General features: G+C 42.6%; 1 protein-coding gene across 1 annotated transcript in view; it reads left to right on the forward strand.

Annotated features, from left to right (window-relative positions):
* Window positions 1-303: 303 nt before the first annotated feature.
* MACO1 (macoilin 1) overlaps window positions 304-27,612 on the forward strand; it is a 51,575-nt gene continuing 24,266 nt past the window's right edge. The window contains exons 1-5 of the mRNA XM_073317250.2: window positions 304-496; window positions 17,454-17,595; window positions 19,673-19,799; window positions 22,136-22,259; window positions 25,578-25,756. Of these exons, the coding sequence (XP_073173351.1) occupies window positions 417-496; window positions 17,454-17,595; window positions 19,673-19,799; window positions 22,136-22,259; window positions 25,578-25,756 (652 nt within the window). The 5' untranslated portion in view covers window positions 304-416. The remainder of the gene's footprint in view (window positions 497-17,453; window positions 17,596-19,672; window positions 19,800-22,135; window positions 22,260-25,577; window positions 25,757-27,612) is intronic.

Raw genomic sequence — 27,612 nt, forward strand, 5'->3', positions numbered from 1 at the left:
AACAAAATCCCTTCAAGGAATTGGAGGGTGTGCTGTCAATTCACCTTTCTTTCTCTCTTCGAGACGTCACTCAGAGTGTGGGGCGGGCCTGTGACCTGAACGTCATATAAGGGGCGGGATAAACCTTTTGATTGGCTCTGTGGCCCGTCCGTCCGACTCTCGCTGTCGTTGATTGGTTTGACCTCCCGTCGATCCCATTCTGTCAGCCTCGGATTGGGTGTCGTCCGCCGAGGCGGGGCGGGGGCGCGGCGTCTGCGCGCGGGGACGCGGCGGGGAGGGACGGACCTGAAATTATTTTTATTTCTTTGTTTCCAAGAGGGGGGGGGGAGAGAAAAGCGGAAAAAAAAAAAATCTGCCCGGCCTCGACTGGTGGCGCCGTGAGCCGGGCGGGTCCGAGCCAGCGCGGGGCCGGGAGGATGAAGCGGCGGAGCGCGGACTGCAGCAAACTCCGGCGGCCGCTAAAGCGGAACCGCATCACCGAGGGCATCTACGGCAGGTACCGGCCGGGCCCCCGCCGCCCTGCCTCGGCCGGCCCCTCGTCCCCTCCCCCTGCCGCGGGTCCTCCTACCCGCCGTCCCTCCCCGCCCCCTCCCGCCGGGCGCCGGCTCCGCTCCGCTCCGGCTGGCCCCTGCGCTTGCCCCGGCAGGACCCTTCCCCCGGCCCGGCTGCCTCCGGCCCCAGCGCCGCTCGCCCCCCCTCCCCCTCCCCGTGCCCCGCCTCGGGCTCCCCATTCCCGGCCTGTCAGTGGCCGCCCCTCCCCCCGGCAGCTCGCTCCCCACCCGAGGGACGCGGCCTGTCAGGGCGCAGCACCCCCGCCCGCAGCCCGGCTCGCGGCGCCTCGCGCCCCCCTCCCCGGCCTCACCGCGGGCAGCGGGGTCCCGGCCGGCTCGGCAACCGCCGCTAGGCCGCACTCTGGGCCCGGGCGGGTCGGCTCCCCGGCGCTCCTGCCCGGGGCCGAGCCCGAACGGCGCCGCCTCGCGCCCCAGCGCTGAGCCCTCCTGCCCCGTGTCTCCTGCGAGCCCCCCATCGCCGCCTCCCTTCAGCCTCCCCCCAGCCCCCCATCGCCGCCTCCCTTCAGCCTCCCCCCAGCCCCCCATCGCCGCCTCCCTTCAGCCTCCCCCCAGCCCTCCATCACCACCTCCTCCGAGCCTCCCCTACTGCCTTCAGCCTCCCATCGCCTCCCTTCAGCCTCCCCCAGCTCTCCATCATCGCCTCCCTTCAGCCTCCCCCCAGCCCTGCACCACCACCACCTCCCCCCAGCCCCCCATCGCCGCCTCCCTTCAGCCTCCCCCCAGCCCCCCATCGCCGCCTCCCTTCAGCCTCCCCCCAGCCCCCCATCGCCGCCTCCCTTCAGCCTCCCCCCAGCCCTCCATCACCACCTCCTCCGAGCCTCCCCTACTGCCTTCAGCCTCCCATCGCCTCCCTTCAGCCTCCCCCAGCTCTCCATCATCGCCTCCCTTCAGCCTCCCCCCAGCCCTGCACCACCACCACCTCCCCCCAGCCTCCATCACCGCCTCCTCCCAGCCCCCCCTACTGCCTTCAGTCTCCCATCACCTCCCTTCAGCCTCCCCCAGCCCTCCATCACCACCTCCCCCCAGCCTCCCATTGCCTCCCTTCAGCCTCCCCCCAGCCCTGCACCACCACCACCTCCCCCCAGCCCTCCATCACCGCCTCCCTTCAGCCTCCCCCCAGCCTCCCATTGCCTCCCTTCAGCCTCCCCCTAGCCCTGCACCACCACCACCTCCCCCCAGCCTCCATCACCGCCTCCCTTCAGCCTCCCCCCAGCCCTCCATCACCGCCTCCTCCCAGCCCCCCCTACTGCCTTCAGCCTCCCATCACCTCCCTTCAGCCTCCCCCAGCCCTCCATCACCACCTCCCCCCAGCCTCCCATTGCCTCCCTTCAGCCTCCCCCCAGCCCTGCACCACCACCACCTCCCCCCAGCCTCCATCATCTCCCTTCAGCCTCCCCCCAGCCTCCATCATCTCCCTTCAGCCTCCCCCCAGCCCTCCATCACCGCCTCCCTTCAGCCTCCCCCCAGCCCTCCATCACCGCCTCCCTTCAGCCTCCCCCCAGCCTCCATCGCCTCCCTTCAGCCTCCCCCCAGCCCTCCATCACCACCTCCCCCCAGCCTCCCATCGCCTCCCTTCAGCCTCCCCCCAGCCCTCCATCACCACCTCCTCCCAGCCCCCCCTACTGCCTTCAGCCTCCCATCACCTCCCTTCAGCCTCCCCCAGCCCTCCATCACCGCCTCCCTTCAGCCTCCCCCAGCCCTCCATCACCGCCTCCCTTCAGCCTCCCCCCAGCCCTCCATCACCGCCTCCCTTCAGCCTCCCCCCAGCCCTCCATCACTGCCTCCCTTCAGCCTCCCCCCAGTCCTCCGTCACCACCTCCCCCCAGCCCCCCCTACTGCCTTCAGCCTCCCATCACCTCCCTTCAGCCTCCTCCCAGCCCTGCACCACCACCTCCTCCCAGCCTCCATCGCCTCCCTTCAGCCACCCCCCAGCCCTCCATCACCACCTCCCCCCAGCCCCCCTACTGCCTTCAGCCTCCCAGCCTCCATCGCCTCCCTTCAGCCTTCTCCCAGCCCTCCATCACCACCTCCTCCGAGCCCCCCCTACTGCTTTCAGCCTCCCATCACCTCCCTTCAGCCTCCCTCCCCCCTACTGCCTTCAGCCTCCCATCACCTCTCTTCAGCCTCCTCCCAGCCCTCCACCACCACCTTCCCCCAGCCCCCCCTACTGCCTTCAGGCTCCCAGCCTCCATGGCCTCCCTTCAGCCTCCTCCCAGCTCTCCACCCCCAGCCCCCCATTGCCTCCCTTCAGCCTCCCCCCAGCCCCCCATTGCCTCCCTTCAGCCTCCCCCCAGCCCCCCATTGCCTCCCTTCAGCCTCCCCCCAGCCCCCCATTGCCTCCCTTCAGCCTCCCCCCAGCCCCCCATTGCCTCCCTTCAGCCTCCCCCCAGCCCCCCATTGCCTCCCTTCAGCCTCCCCCCAGCCCCCCATTGCCTCCCTTCAGCCTCCCCCCAGCCCCCCATTGCCTCCCTTCAGCCTCCCCCCAGCCCCCCATCGCCTCCCTTCAGCCTCCTCCTAGTTCCCCTCCACTGCCTCCCTTCAGCCCCTTTCCAGCCCCGCATCCCCTCCCTTCAGCCCCCCCATCCATCACCTCCTTCCAGCCATCGCCTCCTCCCTTCAGCCTCCTCTCCCATCACCTCCCTTCAGCCTCCTCCCAGCCCTTTCCCATCACCTCCCTTCAGCCCCCGGTCTTCTCCCAGCCCTTCCCCATCGCCTCCCTTCAGCCCCCCCACTCCCCCAACTGCCTCCTCCCCCATCGCCTCTCTTCAGCCTCCTCCCAGCCCTTCCCCATCACCTCCCTTTAGCCCCGCCACTCCCTTCTCCCAGCCCTCCCCCATCACCTCCCTTTAGGCCCCCCCCAGGTCTTCTCCCAGCCCTCCCCCATCACCTCCCTTTAGGCCCTCCCCACTTCCTTTCAGGTGCAACCATACTTCCTCCCCACCCCCCCCCACTGCCTCCTCCCAGCCCTCCCCCATCGTCTCCCTTTAGCCCCCCCCCTCCTTTCAGGGGCTCCCATACTTCTTCTCTCCCCCCATCTTCTCCCAGCCCTCCCCCATTGCCTCTCTTCAGGGCTGCGCCCCCCTCCCTTCTCGCAGCCCTCCCCCATCACCTCCCTGCAGGGGTTCCCATACTTAGCCTCCTCCCAGCTCCCACACATGCACATTGTCTCCTCATGCCCACCTCCTTCACACATTGTCTCCTCTCAGAGCCACACTCCTCCCTTCAGGACCCCACTCTCTATTCAATTGTCCCCTTGCCTCTCATAACTCCCCCCCCCCACCCCCACACATAGACCCTTCTTAGAGCACCCCCAGTGCCTCCTCTCAAACGTTCCCTTCCCCTCGCATTGCCTCGTCTTCCTGCTCAGGGCCTGACCCCCTTTCCCTTCCTCAACAACTGCCCGAGACCTTTACCCTCCTCCTGTCCTTTTTACAGACTTAGTTGGGACGCTGTTTTGTTTCTATGTAGTGGTTTTCCCCCACCCTATCCTTTTTATATGAACCGGGGTGAGGGTGATTGCGGTGGGTGGGAGCTGCTGGCTAGGGTCCTGTTGGTGCTAATTGAAGGAAGCAACTTGGGGAAGGGGATTTGTTCAGAGTTTTTGCACTCCTTTCCCCCACATTTATCCTTCTGGACCATTACATCTGTGGTTCTCAAACTTTTGTACTGGTGAACCCTTTCACATAGCAAGCCTCTGAGTGTGACTCCCCCTTATAAATTAAACACATTTTTATATATTTAACACCATTATAAATGCTGGAGGCAAAGCGGGGTTTGGAGTGGAGGCTGACAGTTCGCAACCCCCCATGTAATAACCTCATGATCCCCTGAGGGGTCCTGCCCCCCAGTTTGAGAACACCTGCATTACATGGTGTAGTGAGGGGTTTAGTATAATGTGCATATTTCGGGGGGCTGTCCGGTTCAAAACTGACAATTGGGTAGAGTTGTCCACATACCTCAAACAGAGCAGAATAATGTGACTTCAAGAGGTGTAATGTTGTAGATAACTTTCCATAGTGGTTTGACAGCATGAATTTGCATGAGTGGCATTGTGGATGCAAAGTTTTGACGGACGGCAGCATCTAACATGTTAGCAAGGTTAAGGAGTTATTGTTTTTCTGTAGGGTATAAAACCTCTGCTAGAAAGAAGTGAAATTGACATATCACTTACTATGATGATCTTATACTCAGAGAAGTTTATAGGACTTATAAAGAAGCATTTTGAAGAGTAAATTGGCTTACTTTAATCAGAATTAGTGCAAATTGTTTTCTTTAAAGGGACTGTCAATTTAAAAACATAATTCTATATAAAATCTTATAAGAAACATCTAAGTTTAGTGTACCTGAAAAAGATGAGAGGAATACTTGTTTCTTTTTCAGTTTATTTATTTTGTGCTTTTGACAAGCTTTTATAGTCAGTTTCACTGTTTCTCCTGTTTGTGTGGGGATTTTTTAACAACAGAGGAGATGGACATTTTTAAAATATAAGAAGGTATGATTGGGTAAATAAAAAAAAAATGGTAGCAGCCTCAGGTGCAGTCCATGAAACTGACTTAACTCATTTTAAATTTTTTTTACTAGATTACAAGTTCATGTGTCCCTTTTAAACTTGTAGAGTTTTTTGGTGATAAACATGAGTCATACATTAAAACTAGAGTAAGAAAATCTCAGATCGAGAGACCTGTTGACGGTGCTTTACTGTAAACAGTAACATATTTTGGCTTGTGTTCATTAGTGTGTGTGTGTGTGTGTGTGTGCTAGAAATATGATTTTTACAGAGAGAATGGTGAATAGGTAGAATGGGTTTCCCCTTGAGGTAGAGTCAAGTACTACCAATATATTTGGGCAAAAACTGAATGACCATAGAATTTGGTTAGAGTATTAGATATTTTGGTGCTTGGGAGTGACTGATGACACTCTCTTTTGAGGGTGAGGGGATTGTCAGGAGGTATTTTTTGCACATGATACTTCCCCCTTCCTCCCTGATAAGGGTGTATTTGCCCTCCTTTGTCATAATCCTAATATACTAAAGAGCTGTGTCTGCACAGAACTTTTTTATTAACATTTTTATTAAAATTGTGGAGCTGCACCACTAGTAGAAAACATTGGAACGTTTTTCATATGAAGTCATATGTCATTACTGCTCAGAGTAAATCTAGATGACTTGGTGGTAAAAAATGCCAGCAGCTGCCAGCACCTTGTCCACGTTAGAACTTTTGGCTGTGGAGCTGAAACAGTGAGAAACTTTAAGAAACAAGACTTGCTAGACAAATAAGGTAGATAATTTGGTCAAGAACAGTTCTGAATATGCTTGCATTCCATATAATGGCATGAGTCTTGACTTGTTAAATAAATAGCACTAGTTTTATTTTAAACTTTAACTTTAAATAATAATTCATTTGTAAAGATGGAAATTACAAGAATATCTGTACTACTTAGATGGCAAAAGGCACCTGACTCTTATGTGGTGTGAAATAACTGCATGGAACTGACGTGTTCCATATATGATACACATCAAAAAACCATAGAACGTTTTTTTGAACAGCTGTTTTGTAAAAACATGTTTTAATCTTAAGAGTATTTTAAAGAGCACAGTTAATTTAAGTTATACTTTATTTGCGTATTAAACTTGGTAGCTTTCTTAAGTGGACAAGACACTGTCAACTAAAGCCCTAAACAATTAGGAGAAAACAACATTTTTGAGCTAGTGAGAGAGGGATGTCAAATTCAGGTACACAGCAATTATATAATTCTTGACTAAGAGAGAAAATGATCGTCTTGAAACACTTATTGTTGAAAATCATGAGCTGTGATAATATCTCATTTCTATTTATAGTTCAGTTGAGGTCTGTATGTGCAGTAGGTTGAAGATCTGAGCAAATGTGCATAATATCAACATTAGCTTTACAAAAGGGAACCAATTCAAAGTGAACTCTGATATCATGAAATTCCCACAGAGTTTTGCTTCACTTCAGTATGCAAATTGTGATTATTCTGGTTATAGTGACCCTCTGCTTAAAAGAAAGTCGTTCTGTGAGAAATAGCGTCACTATAAAAGGGTTCCTTTGTATTTCTATATTTGGCTGATATCTGAAATCCCTTATCTATAAATCTTATTTACAAATAATATACTGGCACTTGTTTGCTAGTTTAAGAATTTCTTAAACACATTTTTCAGAAAAATATAGATTTTTTACTGCTTACTTCATTGGATTCTTTTGATCCATTCTCTGTTTAGTCTCTTGTTGAGGTCAAATTGACTGAAAATCTAAGGACAATGTTAAATGTAGTAGAATAACAAAATACTTTATTAATTGTTTCAGAGTGTCTATTCTTGAGCAAAATACCATTTGGAAGTTACAAAGTAATTTCATCTTCTGTTTATAGATAATATTTAGGGAGCACCGTCAATTGGAAAATAGTTTATATATAGGCAGACCCTTCTAGAATCCTACGATCAGTTGCTTTTAAACAGAGAATCAACATTATATACCTTCTCTTACATCGGAACAGATTTGGGAGGCAGGGAGGTGGGATGGAATATTGGGTGGGTGGTTGCTTTTTTAAAAGAATCATACACAACTATGCTAGCTGTAGGTGTATCTCCAATACAGAGCATCACATTTCTTGTAATAATTGTTTCTCGTGGAATTCTTTGTTTTACACTTAGTGTTTTCATTTCATATTGATATCTTCTGTTCTGAAAATTCAGACAGCTTCAAAGTACTATTCCAGGAAGAATAGTAGGCTAAGCTAGTATGGAGGATTTGCTGCTTTGGTAACCTAATCAGCAAGAAGTGCTTTATATGGAATGTTCTTTCCTTTTTCCTCATCCCTTCTCTTGTTTCCCTTCCCTCTTACCATTTTCACTCATAGTTCAGTATATCCTGATATTATGTAAGTAGTCTCTGATGTGACTTGACAGAGTTCTTTAACTTTCAAGATTGGTAAGCAGTATCTGTGACCCGCCTAAAAAATGGCAATAATCATTTTATAATATCCGGATGATAACTTAATAGGTTTTAGAGTAGCAGCCATGTTAGTCTGTATCCGCAAGAAGAAAAGGAGGACTTGTGGCACCTTAGAGACTAACAAATTTATTTGAGCATAAGCTTTCGTGAGCTACAGCTCACTTCATCGGATGCATGCATTTGTTAGTCTCTAAGGTGCCACAAGTACTCCTTTTCTTAATAGGTTTTGTGTTTGGTGAAATGGAGCCCCCAAAGCTGATAAGTGAAACAAACAGACCATTGAATACATCCTGACTCTATTAAAAACAAAAAACCTCCATAACGCAATGTTGTCTCCTCGATTTTGTACAGCAACCAAGTGTCATTTATAAGACTCCTGCTCACCCAAGTGCTCAAAGCAGCGATTTTGGTAAAGTGAAGTTTACCCTTGTATGCAAAAAGAACATACTCACACAAAGGAAGAAGAGGGGCCATTCTTGTTCAAAAGGCAAATTGTTGCTTTTAATCTATGTATGACTATGTCTACACCATTTCAGCAACCCAAGATTTTGCAAAATTATTAATGAATTTAGCAATTGTTGCATACTACGAATATTTCTCCATTTGGCTCCTGTTCATGGTTTAACCTCTCTGAGCTCATTGGCAAGACCCCTTACTGTGTTCACACTTAAGTTCCCCTTAAAGACACTTCTGCCCTGCTGCCTATGCAGAATCTAGTTGACTTTTATTAAGAATCTCTATTTGTTTTTCCCCTTCCACTAACCACTGTCTGTATCTGGTAGACTGAGTTCTTTGAGACAGGATTCTGTCGTCTTGGTTGTTTGGAATGTGCCTTACACTATTATTAATATTTTAATTTGTTATACCAGTGGCATCTGAAGGCTCCCAACCAGGGTCAGGATCCCTTGGTGCTAGATATTACCAAAAACAAACAATGATAGCCTATGGTTATTCTTGGATTTGGTGGCTGAACACTAATAATAATATCTAATTGTTAAATATCTGGGATGAAATTGGAGAAGAGAAAACTAAAATTAAGTAATGGTCAAATGGAAAGGACTGTAAGATAGTTTTGAGGAGATGGGTACAATGGTCCCTATGTTTGTTTTTATAAAGATATTCAGATAAACCCAACCTTTATGATAACACTCAGACAGGTATTAGATTTCAATATGAAATTTAATCTGGAATGCATTTGAATTTTTGTTAAAAATTTAACATGAAATTATACTATTTATCTTTCCAAATTTCTGAAGAGGACATGGTGGTTAGTACTTATACGTACCTAAATTTCAGGTAGTTTAAGGTACTCATTGGAAGCTGTATAGTTTAGTGAGTACATGCTAGACAGTTGGAACAAATAAAATTTGGTGATTCTCTCATCTCTCTGCAGTGACTGTTTCTCAGTTTTACGGATGTTGTGGAGCCCCACAATCAATATATTTTCGGCAACAGAAAAGGAATTTATTTCTGCATAAATACCTTGTAGAACAGACCCTCAGAATTGTCTAATCGTAATTTACATGTGAAAATGTGAACTTCCTGTCTCATTGACTGAATACTATATTTGCACACTAACACTTGTGCAATATTTTTACTTAACTAATTAGTTTAAATGTTTAAGGCCTTTAAAATATGGAATTAGCGATATGTAACTGTACTACATACAGTGCTTTTTCTATTGTTCATTCCATACATTAAATCAGCTATTTATGCCTCAGGCCTTCAAGAAAGGGCCATTAAACTCTCAGTCTTTGGGCTGGTCTCCTCTTGTTTTTTTCCCTCTCTGCAATTTTCAGCAGTTGCTCTCCTGCTTCTTCCTTTCTACTGTCCTTTCTTTTCCTTTTTTTCCCCATTTACTCTGGTTCTTCATGTCCGATTTGAAGCTACTTCGGGCCATGATTAAGTGCTGTGTAGCATGGTATGCTGGCACAGTTGCTGACAGCTTTGTGCTTGTGTACTGCAACGGAAGCTTCAGATGCCAGTGGTGCAATCTCACAGTTTAAAATGATCATTGCTTCTGAAGTATTGTGATAATCTGGACAGGCTAAAACTCCATCAATACTATGTGCAAATGTGATAGTTCTGTGCTGTATTGCAGGATTTACTGTACATTTGAAAAGAACTTCACTACAATTTAAGCATACTGTGTTCCCCTAAATCTTCCGGTCAACTTTCTAGACAAGCACTTGCTCTTTTATTTTTCTATGAAATACAGTCAAAAGTCTGCATTTCCATTCTTTAATTACCTATTCCCTATTCCACAATCTTTCTTGAATGGATCAGGTCTTTTACCATTTGTACCGCACATATATTAAAATCTTCTTTATTAATCAAAGTACTCATTGCAATTTGACACTAACTCTTTTTACCTCTCAAGTTTTTTTTCTGTTAGCTTGCTGTTTCTTGGTTTTTAGTAGTCCTCCCAAGCCTCATTCTTTCTTGATCTGTTTAAAATCTTTCAGCTTTGTTGCTGATACTGCTCATTATATCCCTACTTAATCATGTTGACGCTCGATGCCAGTTTTATAGCTGGTTAAGATTTGAGATGAATTCCGAATGTACTCTACAACTGGTTTAACTTCCTCTTCAGCTGACTTTCCTTATATATCGTGGAATTCCAAACAACTTTCCCTAAAGCATTTTGTATGCATTCAATGTTGTTTTTTTTTAATACCATATATTGCCCTCAATCACAGGCATTTCCCTGGGCTGCCAGCCACAGGAATGTTTAGGAGGATGTGTATATGTCTGAAATCTTCAAGTGGGTAGTGAGAGCGCCACATGTGAAGAGGGGACAATATGTGCCTCTGATTGTCCAATACTTTTGTGCTGCTTTTCTTGGTGGCACTTTTTGATAAAATATTCACTATATTCTGTGTTCTGCCTAACTTCTAATTTGGCTTATATCCAAGAGTTAAGCCTTTGACTATGCTGGCAGCTCAATAAACTGTAAGGAAAAACGGTACGTTCTAACTCAAGGAATATGGTCTCATTTTAGGCTTTTTTTAATACATAAAGATTCTTCCCAATGATGATTTAATCTGGCACTTTTTAATAATCATCCTTTAACAGGAAAAACATTTCCTGCTCACCCTTCTCAAACTGCCCTGGAGGTCTGTAACAAGCCAACAGGACTACGTTTTTTGACCTTAACTTAAATCCAGATCTCAAATACAATTGGGCTTAAATTTAAATGTTCTACTATGTCATCCCCAGTATTACAGGTGGTAATGCTTCCCTCTGCATATGTGTCTCATTCTGCACACATTGCAGTTCCTCTACCTGCTTTACTTTTACCTGTTCTGTACTTTGATATTTTCAGCTAAGTTATTTTGTGGGTCTGGGTGTGTCTATTTTTCCAATAATATCATACTCATTGCTGAATGCATTCCTCCAGTTCAGCCATCGTATAACATTTGCTTCCAGAATTTCTGTAAAAGAGATGTAACTTTTCCATTTCATCTTCCCTTACTCTCATTCTTCTTATACACAGATTTTCTCCATCTGATGCACTGATTTAGTACCAGGGCAGATCCCTCTCTGGATTCTTCAAATACCTCTTCCGTATTGTAAAACATTTTCCTTACACATTGCCATATTAGCCTCATTCTGTTTACTTCATGCCATTTGTATGTATTCTATCCTGTATTCTTGTTTACCTGCTGTTCTCCTTATACGCATCTTGTCCCTCCCCATTCTGTATCCCTTCTCTCCCCAAATCACCTTTGCACATATAAAGAATCTTTTTCATCTGAGAATCTCCATTCATATTTTCTAACTATGCAAAGTATTTTGGCTAGACTCGGCTAGACAGGCTTGAGATCTTGCTGACTGACTCTGTGATCTCTGTAGTAATTCTGCATAGGTGCTGCACTTCACCTCTCTGAAGCCTACCTCTGCATTTGGCATTTTGCCAGTTTCAAGATGCCTTCCAGTCCATTGTGATGTGTGAGTCAGACTGCAAAATGAAACATGCCATCAATTCTGGTAAGATTCACTTTGCCGCCTTGGGGACTCACAGATCATGAAGGAATAGAGTGGACCAGTGTAGCTTGCTATTGCTTTGGATTTTGTGTGCACTGCAGATTGTAATATAGTTCTCACCAATTATTTTGGACATTTTTTTACCTTGCAGCACCCACACAATGCAGTGGTGTAGAATAGTCAGGAGAAAATGAAGAATGAGCAAATAAGGGAGCAGCTCCGGCACTTAGGAAAAAATTCAGAAGAATTAACCTTTCGAAAATCTAAAGGGAGAGAGACAATTAATGTGGGGTTTGGAGTAAAACTGCATGTTCATTGTATGAGTATACTAGTAATCAACCTTTTTACTGGGTTTGCTATACTGGATCAAGTCACTGGTCCTTTATGGTCAACACTTCCATCTTTTGTCTTTACCCCCTCCGGCCTTCCATTGTATAATTAGACCCTATGTCACTTTTATAGGGAAAGCCCTGCTCTTGTCAGTTCTTGGGCAGATCGCTGATTTCAGCTTTTTGTATGATGTAACAGACCAGAAAATTGAATATCTAAAATGCAGGGTAATTATCTACAACCAACTTGAGCATGAGAGTTCTTAATATAGAAGAGAAAAAACTACTTGGGGAATTAAAATGGGTGCAGGGTGATGCATTTGAGTCTAAGGTTAGAGAGCATTTTTCTATGTGATAAATATCTGTAAGCGAGGATACTGACACAGCAGCTATCAAAATTGGAGAGACGTGTGGATGTGCTTAGAAAGATCAATGAATATGAGAGGGTCATAGATAATAAATGGCTGATGCTAGACACCAAAGGAATACCAGCTGTTTGACTTGCAGGATGTGCATATTGGAGATGAGGCACAGTAGGGATAGTGACTAAAACAGTGAGAGAATGTAAAGAAGAATAGTGTCCAGAAAATATCAGAGCTTGAAGAGTACAAACGTTAAGGCAGTAGAGGGAAATAGTACAAAGCCAAGGAAAGGAAAGCAGCAATTGAGAAATATTGTTAATAACGCCATAATGGAATATTATTTTTGCATTTTTGTCATAAAGCTAACAAAATTGTGATTCGCCTACCAGAACAAGAGGTCATAGCATATTTTTTTCTAACAGAGCTTAATTTTACATGTACATCCATAGCTATTTGAGACATTTAAAGCGTACGGGCACACCAGCATAGGGGAGAGCACTGTTTGTCTACTTAGCCCCTCTGATTTGGGTGACAAAAACTGTTAAGTAGACAATACAATTTGTCAGGAATAGCAAACATAGGTACACCATATCTGGGTGGAACAAGGGCATGCAAGGGTTCAGGTACTCTCTTTTTACTCCTAAGGATCACTACCATCTGACCTACTAACTGGAAGAAATCACCAGTATCAAAAACAGGATTAGTTTTCTGTCACTCTTTTTAACCCCCAGGTAGGATCATCAGAATGTGCATGTATGCCTCTAATGTATATTGTGTGTGTGTCATGCATATTTAGAATATATTGTACAATGATACTTCTGCTTTCAAAGGCAGGTATTTCTTGAGGCCCATACAAGTGTATAGCATCCCCTTTTTAAAAGAATAACCCCTTTGCATTCCAGTCTTATTTGATGAAGCTCTTAATTATCTTGAGTCCTTGAACAACAATATACATCTGAAAAAATAGACTTTTTAATATTGGTGTGAGCAACCTTATTGTATATGTTACATTGTAAGAGGTCCTCTTAAAAAGATGGGGAAAGTCAGCATGACTTTCAAGAGTTAAATGAGTTTTAATGGCTGTAGTCCAAAGCTCTGCATCAGAAAGAGTTTTAACTCAGAGACACTAAATAATTAGTAGATTTGCATTACATTTGGCAAAACTAATTTGTTAGAGAACATGTCCATTATTATGGACTTCAGCTGCTGAAAAGTGTGCACTGTTTCAAATGTCTTTGTTTCCCAAACAGTGCTATGATGGGGCAGTCAGGTACATTTGGATTGGCAAAGGATATTTTTGTATGTCATTCTCTTTCTTGACTGAAACATTAAAGTATCTAGGAATGGAATTCTCAAATAACACACCTAACCTGAGCAATTACGCTTGTGTCCACCCTGCACATTCAGGTCACCCCCCCCCAGCCTAACCCCAAGTGCAGTGCATGCCCTCCACAGCTGTTTTTTCCAGCCTAGTAGCTATAATAGCATCTGCATGAGGGTTCCTGGCTGTTGGATCTGCTTACGTGCAAATCCAGTGATGTATTCAGAACTGCCATGGATGGTATCTGCTTCCCTGGCACATAAAGTTTCGAGGTTCTACTACAAAACCACAACACCTGTCTCCCCTCGTACCTGAGTATTGCAGAGGTTCCGTGTCATGGAGGGCCTTTGTATAGGTCCTATGTCAAAGGCTGAATTTAACCCCAAAAGAATACAACATAGTGTACAGCCAAAACCCACCTTAGACACTTTTTTAAAAGAAAAAAGTTGAAGTTATGAGATTTTTACAGTCATGCTGCTGCTCTGCTATCCTCTGAGGGCATTATTTGAGTGCAACGCTATTAGCAATGCTGCAGTCACCTAAGAAATGTTAATCTCCTAGGTTAATGCCCTAGCATTTCTGATTACTTTATTAGGGTCATTTTATAGTTGTATTTAAAATGTATGGAAATATTTTCATTCTGTTGTGTAAACGCTTCAACCATAGATACAGGAAAATGTTTTTGAAATTGCTTTTAAAATATTGTTTTTATAGTAAAAAGTTGCATTGCAAATTGACTTAGTCCAGGGGTAGACAATGTTTCGGGTCATGAAGCTTCTTACCTCATTGCCTATTAGATTTCTTATATATCTTGTTTATAAATCTCTTGTTAATTCATTTGAATGGGACTAGTCGCAGTGAGTAAGAGTTGCAGAACTGGACCTTTAGTAGGTAATCTAATAACCTATTAGGTGAGAAGGGAATATCCACAGTTCCTCTGCTCTCCAAGGACAGTGGAGTGAAACAGAAAAGACCATGAGGGTTCAAAAATGTCACTTTCGCATCCCATATAGTAATTTGATTTAACCATATGAACCCAACCATTACAAGAAATTAAGGTGGAGGAAGTATGGTGTTTTCCTAGTCTTAAATCTTGGAATCTGACCTAATTGTAGAGATAAATTGTATGATGCATCACAGGAATGCACAATGTACCTATCCATGCCTGACACCTTTCACTTTAGCTCAGAAGTGGGCAAACTTTTTGGCCTGAGGGCCACATCTGGACATGGACATTGTATGGCAGGCCATACATGCTCACATAATTAACAATTCAGAGATATTCAAATAAAACATATTTAATAAAGATACATTTTAGTGGAAATAAACATAAAACCTTACATTGTTATGAAGGTATATTTATAATAGTAAGTATTACAATAATTACATCAAATTAGCCCCCTTTCCACACTTGGATGTTTCAGGGTGTGAGGTGCATTTGGGTTATGCAGCTGGAGTAACATGCGTGCCCTCACGCCCATCACGCAGGTCCTGAACACGTGGGAGCGCCAGGTGGAGCGGGGCAAGCCCCCAACCCTGCTCCCCGGCGAGAGCACCGGAGAAGGGCAATGGAGCTTGAGGGCCAGATTAAAAGGTCTGATGGGTTGGATGTGGCCCATGGGCTGTAGTTTGCCCACCCCTGCTTTAACTCAGATGCACCCATGGTGTTCAAAGGGAATATTCCTCTTGTAACTTAACTAACTTACTACTGGAGTATCTTCACGCTCATTCATAGTGCAGAGAATCCATCTCTTCATTCATATGAAAGGGGATGAATTACATAATGTATTTCTTCGTATAGTACCAGCTGACTACTAGGCACTTTACAGACAAGTGTGCGTGTATGGGTGTGGGAATCTGATGACTGTATACCTGTGTGCAAGCTTGCATTTCCTACTGACACCACTATAATCACTTCCAAAATACTTTAGCATTTTTGTTGTGGTTAGTAGATTAAAAAGAAAGTGCCACTCTTCCTCCACACCACAGTCATTCCATGGCTGCATACATTTGAAACTTCAGCGTTGCTATTTAAAGAATTGCTGAAATGGTTACAGGTTGTAGGTTTCTGAGATGCACGGAGGGTTGTCTTGTTTAAAATAGTTGCTAATAGAGGCTCTCCAGGGCGTCATCATCTTTGATGTACATAGCAAAAAGATGGGCAATTGCTCAGTAATTAGCCCAGTAAAAACTGTAGGTGGTGCACTTGTGGCACCTTAGAGACTAACAAATTTATTTGAGCATAAACTTTCGTGAGCTACAGCTCACTTCATTGGACACATGCATCCGATGAAGTGAGCTGTAGCGCTCAAAAGCTTATGCTCAAATAAATTTTAGTCTCTAAGGTGCCACAAGTATTCCTTTTTTTTTTTTTTTTTTTTTTTTTGCGGATACAAACTAACATGGCTGCTACTCTGAAACCTGTAGGTGGTGCCTTGCTCTAGAAAAGAATAGTTCTCAGAGACCTGGTAAGCAATAATGGCTTCTCTTTCTGTGATGATTTGCTTCATCACCCTGAGATAAGAACACTGTTGAATTTTAATGAAATGGAATGAAGTGATCTACCTGATAGGCAACAAGCTCAGTAATTTCCACCACTAGCTCTTCAGGGCTAACCGGTATTCAGTTGCTTGTAACCCACTGCTTATGTGTAAATTTGTTCTTCACAGAAGATTTCTTCTCTGTATCTTTTATCAAGACTTATGTAACTTCCCAGATAATATGAATGGCTATGCACAGTACAGAAACTTGAGACAGACAGTCCTACACAACATCGCATGTGTTAATTCTTGGCTGTTTTTCAGTAGACATCCCAGGGCAAAGTCCCATTGAGCTTCCTGACAGTGTGATACAGAGAAAGTGACTGCTTGAGGATATCATGGTAGAGCAGCTCTCTGTTTAAAAAAATTATTTATTTTATGTATATTTATACAAACAACTTATTATACAAGTTAACATAATGCAGTAAGAGGTCAATTTTGAGGTAATGAAGCAAGATAATGGAGCTCTGATTTTCATTGCCTCTGGTACTCTTCACCTTTCCTTCTGCCAGCTTCATTGATGTAGCAGAACATATTAATTAATATGGTAACACTTGTAAGAATGACCTAAATAAGCACTTGAGAGACCACTCAGTGTTTGTCTCAATATCTTGAGACCTGTATTGTCCAGTGGTTAAAGTGTTGGACTGAGAGTCAGGAAATATGGTTTCTTTTTCTGGCTCTTTCAAAGCCTGTGTGATTGTGCCTCCATATTCCCATTTTTTAAATAGACATCTTTACTTTAAAGAGTATTATGAAAAACAATACTTTGGCAGTTTGAAATTGCAACAGAATTCCTTATTGGTTGCCTGTCTTTAATTCGTATGATGCCATGTGAGTTCTAAGTTGTTAACATCGTAACTGTGTGTGCACACATGAGAGAAAGAGAGGATCAAACTTCTGCAGCACTTTCTTGGGGAAAACACAGAAAACTACATGTCCTTTGCAAGCAAATATGAGAGAGAGAAATAGAAAAAATGTGGAGCCTTTCAGCCATGACAGCATTCATTTGAATGATATCCAGCTGCTTACAGAACTTCACTTTTATAAAAAAAAATGATAGAGTGGTAAAGAAAGACGTTGGCCTAAAGCATTTTGTAACAGCAATAAAAGTTTCCTTTTCCACCACTTTGTAAAAACAAAAATTCAAAAGCATTTTTTGTAATTTTAAAGATTCCATTAGCCCAGGCCAGCTTGTGTTTGAACAAACCTCTATTTTGTGTTATAGGTGATCAATCTCATTACAAGAAAACCATTATAAGAAAAAAGCATATGGTACATTTCTTTTGGTCAGAACAATGTTCTCTTGTTGGCATCCCACTCTTCACCAGAAGTGTTGAAATTAATATCAGTTGTCTTTTTTCTTTACAGTACGTTTCTGTACCTGAAATTCCTGGTGGTGTGGGCACTAGTATTGCTGGCAGACTTTGTCCTGGAGTTCAGATTTGAATATCTGTGGCCCTTTTGGCTTTTCATCCGGAGCGTTTACGATTCGTTCAGATACCAGGGTTTGGTAAGTATAAAAGAAAAAACTGATTTTTCTGGTTGTGATAGCAAATACCTTGTAACAGTGGAGGAGTTCTAGGTCTCATAGCAATGGAAAAGTTCCATGAACCCTCATACAACCAACTCAGCATGTGTTTACTGATCATTGCTCTTGAGAGAAACAGTGGTCTAGCAGGGAGGGCACTAGCATAAGACTTCAGAGACCTGGGTTCAAGTTCCTTCTTTGCCACAGACTTTGTATTTTGCCTTGGGCAAATCATTTAGCCTCTCTGTGCCTCAGTTTCCCATCAGTACAATGGGAATAATAGTGCTTTCCTACCACACAGGGGTGTTGCGATTATAAATGCATTATAAAGATCGTGAGGCCCTCCGGTACCATGGCAATGGGGGCCATGTAAGTACCAAAAAAATAAACTGTTGTTATCCTCTTGTCTTTTAAAAAGCTTACTCTTTTGGGAATAGCTTTTAGGTCCTGGTAGTAGATTGAAAGTTAGCTTTGTGTTAAAATGATATTTAGATTGAATGTGTGGCTAGTCTTTTGTTTTGTACTTTCTGTGTGTGTCTGTCTGTCTGTCTCTCTCCTCCCTATCCCCTACTTGAAAAGTTGCAGGCCTTGTAATTGTGCTGCAATTGCCTCAAGTTGATTCCTTTGTTGTAGGAATCTGGCAGCCCTTTAAAAATTGAAAATAAATAGTGAAATCTAAATTCTGTGTTTAAATAATCTGTGATGTTCCTTACATGTGTAAGGAACGTGGTGTTTAAAAATATGGGCTAGGGTTTTACAAGATGCCTTAGGGAGCTAAGTGCCCAGCTCTAATGAATTCCAATAAAATTTGGGCTCTAACTCCCTGGGAAATCCCAGTCATGGCTCCTAACTTGACACTGTCCCTTTAAGTTAAATTGGCTCAAAATCCACGTTTTACTTTACTTGACCTTCCCTAACAGGAAAAGGATAACAATATGTAGGATTTTAATCACAATTATTAAAAATAAATAATAGCCATCCACTAATATTAACTCATAGTTGAAAGTAAGGGAAATAATTATAAAGTATAATTTGTTTTTATGTGAACAAAAGTTATAAAGGTTGGTGGCTTTTTTTTTTACTGAGGATTATATATTTTAAAAGTAGCTGAAAACTATTCTTTTAATGCAAATTGTTACTCAACACTGGTTAATCTTTATCTCAAAAACCTTAGGAGTATATTTCACCGTTTTAAATGCCCACAGCACCTGTTAAAGGGGCAGTTATGCCCATGGGAAGAGAATATATTCCTTTAAATTATAATTTGGTATTTATAAATCACTTAATGGCTTTAACATTTTTATTTCCCAAAGTGCTAAGAAGGGTTTTTGCTGGTTCATGTGAGAAACAAAATCTTGCTGGCCTTTCAGTTGTAGTCAAATAACTGCACACCTCAACTGTAATGAGGCATGAAGTCAAAAGCCAAGTGTCTCCAGCATCTCAGAATAGGAATGATCTCACAATTCTGAGCTCCAGAACCTGGGAAGCATCATACCATATTAGACTAGTGGTCCATCTAGGCGAGTGTCCTATCTAGCAGTGGAAACAAGGAAAGTTTTTTCAGAACTGCTGTTAGTGATTTGGCTTATGTGCTGAAGCATCAGGATTTATATCCTTATATATTTTTATCCCATTAATATAATCTGGATGTTCTCATCCGTTTACATACCTAATCCTTTTTTGTAAGTGTGGTATCACAAAATGGCATTGTTGACATCAAGAGGATAATATAGTAATGCCAAGGCCTGTCAACAGCACAGTTGAAGTCCTACCTGCAGCTGTGTTCACACACACTGATTTTGTTTGAAGACCTGCTGGCAGAGTGGATAGGACGTACACGGTTCTGAGTTGTGTGCTGTTTGTCACATAAATGTATCAGTTAGAACCTTCATTAGCCAATCAGATTGCTCTGTCCCACGTTATAAATAGTAGTAACCTTTTAATGTTGAAATAAGCCGGATGTCATCTACGCTGTACTTCATATTTAGCATATAAAGCAGTAGTTTTCTCTGGATTATAATTGAACCATTAAGATGCTTTCTTTTTTCCCTTTTCTCAGGCCTTTTCAGTATTTTTTGTTTGTGTAGCATTCACATCAAATATAATATGTCTGCTCTTCATACCAATACAATGGCTATTTTTTGCTGCCAGCACGTATGTATGGGTACAGTATGTCTGGCACACAGGTAGGTCAACATTCTTTTAGTTACAACTTATTAGTTAAATATAAATCTTACCATTGCATTGCAAAGTTCAGAAATATAGTTTCTGTGATTTATTAAACTTATTTTTTCAGCTAGAGTTGTGCCTTCCACTTGTTTCACAGATCTGTTTTGTGTCCCTTTTTTATGGGAATGAATTAATTTAGTTTCAAAAGAACCTTAACCCAGTGACTTGTGTTTAAGATTTCTTTGTATGCACTTTTTTTTGTAAATAGTAAGACACCTTAACTAGGGGCTTGAAAAGTGTATCTAGAGGAGTCCCCAGAACAGCAAAAACTAGCTGTGAATGCCTGACCTTGCTGCATAACTGTTTGAACTCAAGAAATTTGGAGCACTAATAAAAAACAAACAAACTGGAGTTTAGTGAAACAATACTAGCACTGTTCTTGCTATTTGGATTAGAGCTGTTTAACTGAGAGATTAACGATGAAGCAAATGTTGTTTCTTTCCCCCCCCTTCACTGGTAAATATAAAATGCTTACCAGAACATGCTGTGTACCTTTTTATTTAAAAGATTACTTTAGCTAGCATCATGGATATTTGCAGGTTAAAGCACTTGTCGCAATAACTATTTTTATTGCAAGGACAGTGTTGCTGACTCCAAGCATTTAAAAAAAGAGTCAGAGTGCAAAAAATCATGATTGGTTTAAAAATCCTCTGAATATTTTAAAAATATATTTGGGGGGGGGGGTTATTTGGCTTCTAAGCCTTTAGGGTGCACTCTAAAGTTTTCAAAATTTTCTCTACAACCATGAGGGCTAGAAACTTTTTTTAATGAAAGTGGAGATTCTCACCTAATCACATACAGTACCTCAAAAAGCTGGGGCTTTAAGAAAAACATCAAATAGCACAAGATGTCAGAAAATCACAAGAGTTAGCAACACTGCAGTGGTCATTTCTCAGCCCACTGGTGGAGGCAGCATCTTGCCAACAATTTTAATCATTTGTAATAATAGCATGTGGGAGCGCAGTGGAAGAAACTGAGAACCAGTTGCTGCCCATTTTTAATAGTGTTTTAAACAATCCTAAAATAACTCTAGGATTTAAAAAAAATATTTAAAATGATTGCCCAAAGTTTTTCTCGTCAAATGATGTCCGTTTTCAGGAAGATGGTTGCCTCTGCCAGTAGACTTGGGAACCCTAAAGCAGTAACTTAAAGGATAGCGTGAGCTTTCCCTATTGAGATCATTTAAAATGTTCCAAGAGTTGCATGGAATTAATCCATAAAACACTTGCAAAGTCAATAGCGGTTCTGTGGTTAAATGCAAATTCTTACTGGTGATTGCTGAGTCAGACTGTCCATCAAATATTGCTGTATTCAGCATGTCGGGATAACCCTAAAGTAGTGGCTCTTCCCTGTTGAAATCTAGCTGGAACTCCCTTCCCATTTAGCAGTTGTGGGCAGGGAGGATGGTGACAACTCCCCTGGAAGTTCATGACCTCCAGGTTGAGAATCCATGCTCTAAAGTTGCATCCATGTAGATGGAAAGCTGTGTAGTAAACTACTGCTGGAGGATATGGATGGTCGACAAAGAACAAAGCGTATTTAAGGTAACAGATTACAATTTAAATTGGCCTATAGTATAATCGCTATATATCAGATTAATAACATTTACAAGTGGCAAATTCTGTTTTCTACTGGCCAAGGAAAGTTATCTCCCTCACTTTGTATGACTCCTAATTGCACTAATGAAAGAGTAAAATGTGAGAGTAGTGCAGAAAAAAGTCATCATGGGCTCCCAAATGCTCAGCCAGTCTGAAATGTGTGTCAAGGAGACTGCTGCCTGCATTTGGGGAAGGAGCTTGGTCTATTGGGTAACCAGTGTTCTGCTTACCCACTCATGTCTTCTCAGCAACCAAATTTGCTCACATGTATTATTTTAGCCATATTTACATCAGGTACTAAGAGGTACCTAAATGGGTATTCAGTCTAATTTAATAACCTTGATATGAAGATCATAAACTATAACATGGCCCCAAAGTTCTGCAGTGTTTCTCATTTGGGCTCACCCATATTGTAGGGGTTTGGGCAAAGGTATCTCATCAGATATGTCTTTCTGTTTTATTTTTCTGAGATACCTAACATTTGAGTCTAGATGATAAAGCAGAGCTTTAGAGCTAAAATCTTAATTAAAACATCTTTTTAGTTTTTTGTTTTGCAAGAGCTAGTCTTTATTTAATTCCATATTTACATCTGGCTTGACTAACTTCCTTTTATTTGAGTCTTCTAAAAGAATAACTTAAAAGTACTGGCTGTCTTTAATGTATTGCTGATGCTTGCATTCCTCTTTTCTCCGTAGAGAGGGGTGTGTGTTTGCCAACAGTATCGCTGTGGATACTTTTTGTTTATATTGAAGCAGCAATTAGATTTAAAGATCTCAAAAACTTTCATGTAGACCTTTGTCGTCCTTTTGCTGCACACTGGTAAGTGTTCCTTCCCTTCTCTTATTTGTAATGAATTTTTATATAACTGCACAATATTAATAAAACTAGCTAAATGTTACAGCCAAAATTACCATCAAGAGGAAAAAACTATCAAGCACGTTAACGACACAGAGATGAAGTACAGATGACTTAAAAGGCAATAAAAATAGAGAATAAGCAGATGCAGGAAATAAACAGAGGACTGGATTCACTCTAGGACTTAGACACCTAACTGTCACTTTCGGCACCTGAATCTCAGAATCAGGTCCCACTGGGATTCACAAAGACCCTGCTCAGCTGCCACTCAACCTTGTAGGTACCTAAACTTGCTCAGCACCTAATTTTTTTCCAATGAAAGCTCCCTAGGCGACTGATGGTTTCCTTCTCTCAGTATGTGCACTGCAGCCCCTCTCCAAGCATCAGGATGCCTAAGCCGCAGTGTAGTGCCTGAACCAGGGCAATGTAGGCATTTGGCTGTCTAACTTGTCGATGTGGCCCAATCCAGTAGGTGTGCTCAGATGAGAGAAGAAGGGGAGGGGAGACAGCACCAGAAGATCCTTCTCTTAGTAGTAAACTTGGTGCCATCGTACAAATTCATGGTAAAATTTCTCACCATTAACTGTCATTAAATATTTTAGACATGAAGTGAGATGAAACTTTATCCAGATGCAACAAACACATTTGGAGACAGTTTGCTTGTGAGATGGAGAGAATTACAATATTTCAAAGAGATCTATACCATTTCTTGAAACTTTTTCATAAACGTACCGTTAAGGTTCCTTCCCCACTCTGAACTCTAGGGTACAGATGTGGGGACCTGCATGAAAGACCCCCTAAGCTTATTCTTACCAGCTTAGGTTAAAAACTTCCCCAATGTACAAACTTTGCCTTGTCCTTGAACTGTAAGCTGCCACCACCAAGCGTTTTAAACAAAGACCTGGGAAAGAGCCCACTTGGAGATGTCTTCCCTGAAAATATCCCCCCAAGCCCTACACCCCCTTTCCTGGGGAAGGCTTGATACGAATCCTCACCAATTTGTACAGGTGAACACAGACCCAAACCCTTGGATCTTAAGAACAATGAAAAATCAATCAGGTTCTTAAAAGAAGAATTTTAATTAAAGAAAAGGTAAAAGAATCACCTCTGTAAAATCAGGATGGTAAATACCTTACAGGGTAATCCGATTCAAAACATGGAGAATCCCTCTAGGCAAAACCTTAAGTTACAAAAAGACACAAAAACAGGAATATACATTCCATCCCGCACATCTTATTTTACCAGCCATTAAACAAAAGGAAATCTAACGCATTTCTAGCTAGATTACTTACTAACTTAACAGGAGTTGTAAGGCTGCATTCCTGATCTGTTCCTGGCAAAAGCATCACACAGACAGACAAACCCTTTGTTCTCTCCCCCGCTTCAGATTTGAAAGTATCTTGTCCCCTCATAGGTCATTTTGGGTCAGGTGGCAGCAAGGTTATCTTAGCTTCTTAACCCTTTACAGGTGAAAGGGTTTTGCTTCTGGCCAGGAGGGATTTTATAGCACTGTATACAGAAAGGTGGTTACCCTTCCCTTTATATTTATAACACATACAATATACATATTTACAGAAAGAGCATATTGGAAAAATTTGTACGGAAATTTTAGCTTGATGTGGGCAAAAGTTTATTGGTGTTACTTGGTTAATTAATACATTTTTCCCTTTGTGAATATCCTGAAGTATCTTTGTGCACAAATAAGGTCTTCAGCTTCTTCCAGGAACAAGGAAGTAAATTTAAATTAAACCAAATTAAGGCCCCTTTAATTCAGAATGAGTTTCCACACACAGATTTAATGCAGTTTAATCTACTTTAAATTCACACCTTTAGTTGATTTGGATTAATTTTCCTGAGTGTCCCCATGAAGACAAGCCCTAACTATATATTGTCCACACTCTGCAATAAATTTCAGGGGTGCTGGAACAAGGGGCCCATGGTCCCATCACTTTTTGCCAGCCATAAGGGTGAGCAACAGGTGTTTAGGGGGCAGAGAGGAGCGAGCAGGGGGGCAGGGCCTCGGGAGGAAGGGGCAGCATGGGGGTGGGGGCCATGATTCAGGTGCTGGTGGCCCCCCTCTCCCCACACACACACACTTTTAGGGAGCTTCCACCACTTCTGGGTTACAGAAGCTCTTGAGAGGTTTTTTGCCTTGTAAATTGGATTAAAACATTCCAGCATGTCATCAGAGTTTTAGAACTGTAGCTACAGGTAGCTTTACACAGTGTCGCAAAGATAACATCAGATATTTATGCAAATAATCTTTGCATCTGGCAGTATGTTTGCAACTCAAATTTATTTACATAGTATATCATTACTAAACAGAAAATAAAAATATTGTATAATGGTTAACCTGCTGCAACTGAGTTTGTTTCTGATCTAGGACACCTGAAGTATGTAAAAAGCTGAGTTCCTAGTGAATGTATGTTTAATCCTAGAAAGTCATCAGTGCCATATCATTGCTGTAGCTTTATTTTAGGGTCTGTTAAGTACTTATATTGGGATAAAGAAACTGATGGGAAGCCTAAAACAAATATTATAAATCCTATAAATATAAAAACTTGCATGAATCTAGTTTATCAGCCTTGATCAGCAGAGTTATACTTTCTGGAAGCAAAGCTATAGATACGGGCATGCCTCTGCGCATTCTTCAAGACCTCTGTTTGGCAGATTATTAGCCTAAATCAATTTAATATGGTTTTATTTGCTAGCAGGTTTCTTTTTTTGCTAGTGGATGAGACTTCTTTCCATTCTCAAATTAAAATAAACACATTTGACATACTCTTATCAAGGGACAGTTTCCCACTGGTTAAGTGTCCTTGTTAGCACAATTAATGGCATGATCTGCTAGCATTCTGTATTGCTCAAATTCCTGTTACTAATAACAATATGTAGGTCTTACATGCTTTACCCCAAGGATATGTAAGTAGTAGTATCCCCATTTTACTGATGTGTGCACTGAAGCGTGAAATAATTTGCCAAAGCCCATATATAAAGTAAGTGGAGAGCTAGGTTTAGAAATCTGAAGTTCCTGGCTCATAGCCCCAGGCTCAAATCTATAGGCCATGTTGTCTCTGTTATCTCCTTAGGTGATGTATGTTGCCCAGTCTGACAGTTAAAAGCTGCCTTTGCTTACCAAAATAAATAAGTCACTACATCTTTAATGATGAATATCAGTATAACAAAAGATCTTTTACCGCTGTAGACCATGTCTTTTGTAACCAGATATATTTATAGCATGCTGTCCATCTTATTAACTTGGTAATATGGTCTTCTTTCTAGTATTGGCTATCCTGTTGTGACTTTGGGCTTTGGCTTCAAAAGTTATGTCAGCTACAAAATGCGATTAAGAAAACAAAAAGAAGTGCAGAAAGAGAATGAATTTTACATGCAGCTTCTCCAGCAAGCTCTCCCCCCAGAGCAACAGATGCTACAAAGGCAAGAGAGAGAGGCAGAGGAAGGTAGGTTATACTGACTACATAGTATTTTGCTGCCACCGTCAGTAATTAAAAGAAATGCTGTGTGTTGTCGGTTGTTGGCTGCGTGTGTGTGCTCTCTGTATGTTGCACTGGCTCAGCTTCAATCAAACTTCCCAAGAAGACCACAGACTCAGTTTAGTGGGGAAGGCACTTGGCCAGGTTTATTGCCAACAAAGCACAGTATTAGTCCTCTGTGTGTGCTACAGGTACACTTAATACAGGTATGCCTGTGACAATGGATCAGCTCAGTGAGTGGTGGGACTTTCTGTTCCTTCCCTCCGCCCCCCACCCCAGGGCCAGAAAAGGACACTTGTCCTGCTTACTCCTCTTTTATACACTGAAACAAACAAGTTACGTATTGCCCCTCTGACATGGTTAGTTACCACCCTATAGCTTGCACCTGCTTGTTCGATCAAAACATCTCCATCCATTACCCTGTTTTCCTGACGTTATCTTTAGGAGGGATCAGTGTGTCCCTATATCATCTTTGGGGAGTGTGTTTATACCATAACTTTGTATCGGGGTGTTCTGGTATTACCCTTCTGGATCTGCTTACATGAATACATAATGCCTAGTACCTGTTATGAGTGTCTGTGTTTTTGCAACACCAGCATGTTCTTGCCAAGTTTATATACCAGACAGTGAACCTGCAAGCCGGCATTTGTTTTGTAACAGGGCCTGATTCTTGCTCATAGCCTGATTCTTGCTGATTCTGCTTTGTTTGAGCAGGGCCTGATTTTAGTTTGGGCCTTAAGCCTTATACCAGGCCCCTCATGTCTAACGCTTTCTTTCTATTCCACTGTGCATGCTAAAGCAGACCTTCACTAATCCACATCGTTTCTATAATTAACACCAAAAATTCCAGACTCTTCCCACTTCAGATTTAATAACAATATGCTGTAGTGAGTGTATTACTCAGATTTCATTATTTTTACCAAAGAGACTATAATACAAATACTAGTACAATATGAAGAACTATTAATTACAATTGAAAAAAGGTGAAATAAAGTACATTTTGTGACAATTATCCTTGCTTTTTTTTAATTTACTTGCTATTTCCCCAAAGAGAGTTGTTTTTTTTAAACAGGTCTCTCAGACATTAATAAGAACTAGCAAAGTCTTTCTGTGTTTATTGAAAACACTTGCATCATTGCCTTGTAGAGGAAAAAAGGGGTCTCAGTTTTAGAAATAGTTAAATAATATTTCTCATATACCTGGTCTTTTCTGTTCTGATAAATGTAGAAGTTTAAAACTTGGCCTTTCCTCTCTGATTAGCTTGCTTAGAATAACTTTACAATGGCAACAGTTAGTTACTTTTTTATTATGTTTTTAAACAAATGTTCATGACAAAACAGCAGGTGAAATGTACCAAATTCATGGTCCATATTGGTCAATTTCATGGTCGTAGGATTTTAAAAATCATAAATTTTTATGATTTCAGCTACTTAAATCTGAAATGTCACGGTGTTGAAATTGTAAGGGTCTTGACCCAAAAAGAAGTTGTGGAGGGGTCAGAAGGTTACTGTAGGGGGGGTTGCGGTACCTCTACCCTTACTTCTGTGCTGCTGCTAGCGGGGTGCTGCCTTCAGAGCTGGGCAGGTGGAGAGCAGCGGCTGCTGGCCGGGATCCCAGCTCTGAAGCCAAAGTTGCTGCCAGCAGCAGCGCAGGAGTAAGGATGGCCTGGTATGGGATTGCCACCCTTACTTCTGCACTGCTGCTAGCGGGGTGCTGCCTTCAGAGCTGGGAGCACTCTCCAGCCACCCAGCTCTGAAGGCAGTGCAGAAGTAAGGGTGGCAATATTGTGACCCCCCATATATCCTTTCAACCCCCCTGCAATT

This window comes from Lepidochelys kempii, chromosome 19 (genome assembly GCF_965140285.1).
Source record: "Lepidochelys kempii isolate rLepKem1 chromosome 19, rLepKem1.hap1, whole genome shotgun sequence".
Lineage (NCBI taxonomy): Eukaryota > Metazoa > Chordata > Testudines > Cheloniidae > Lepidochelys > Lepidochelys kempii.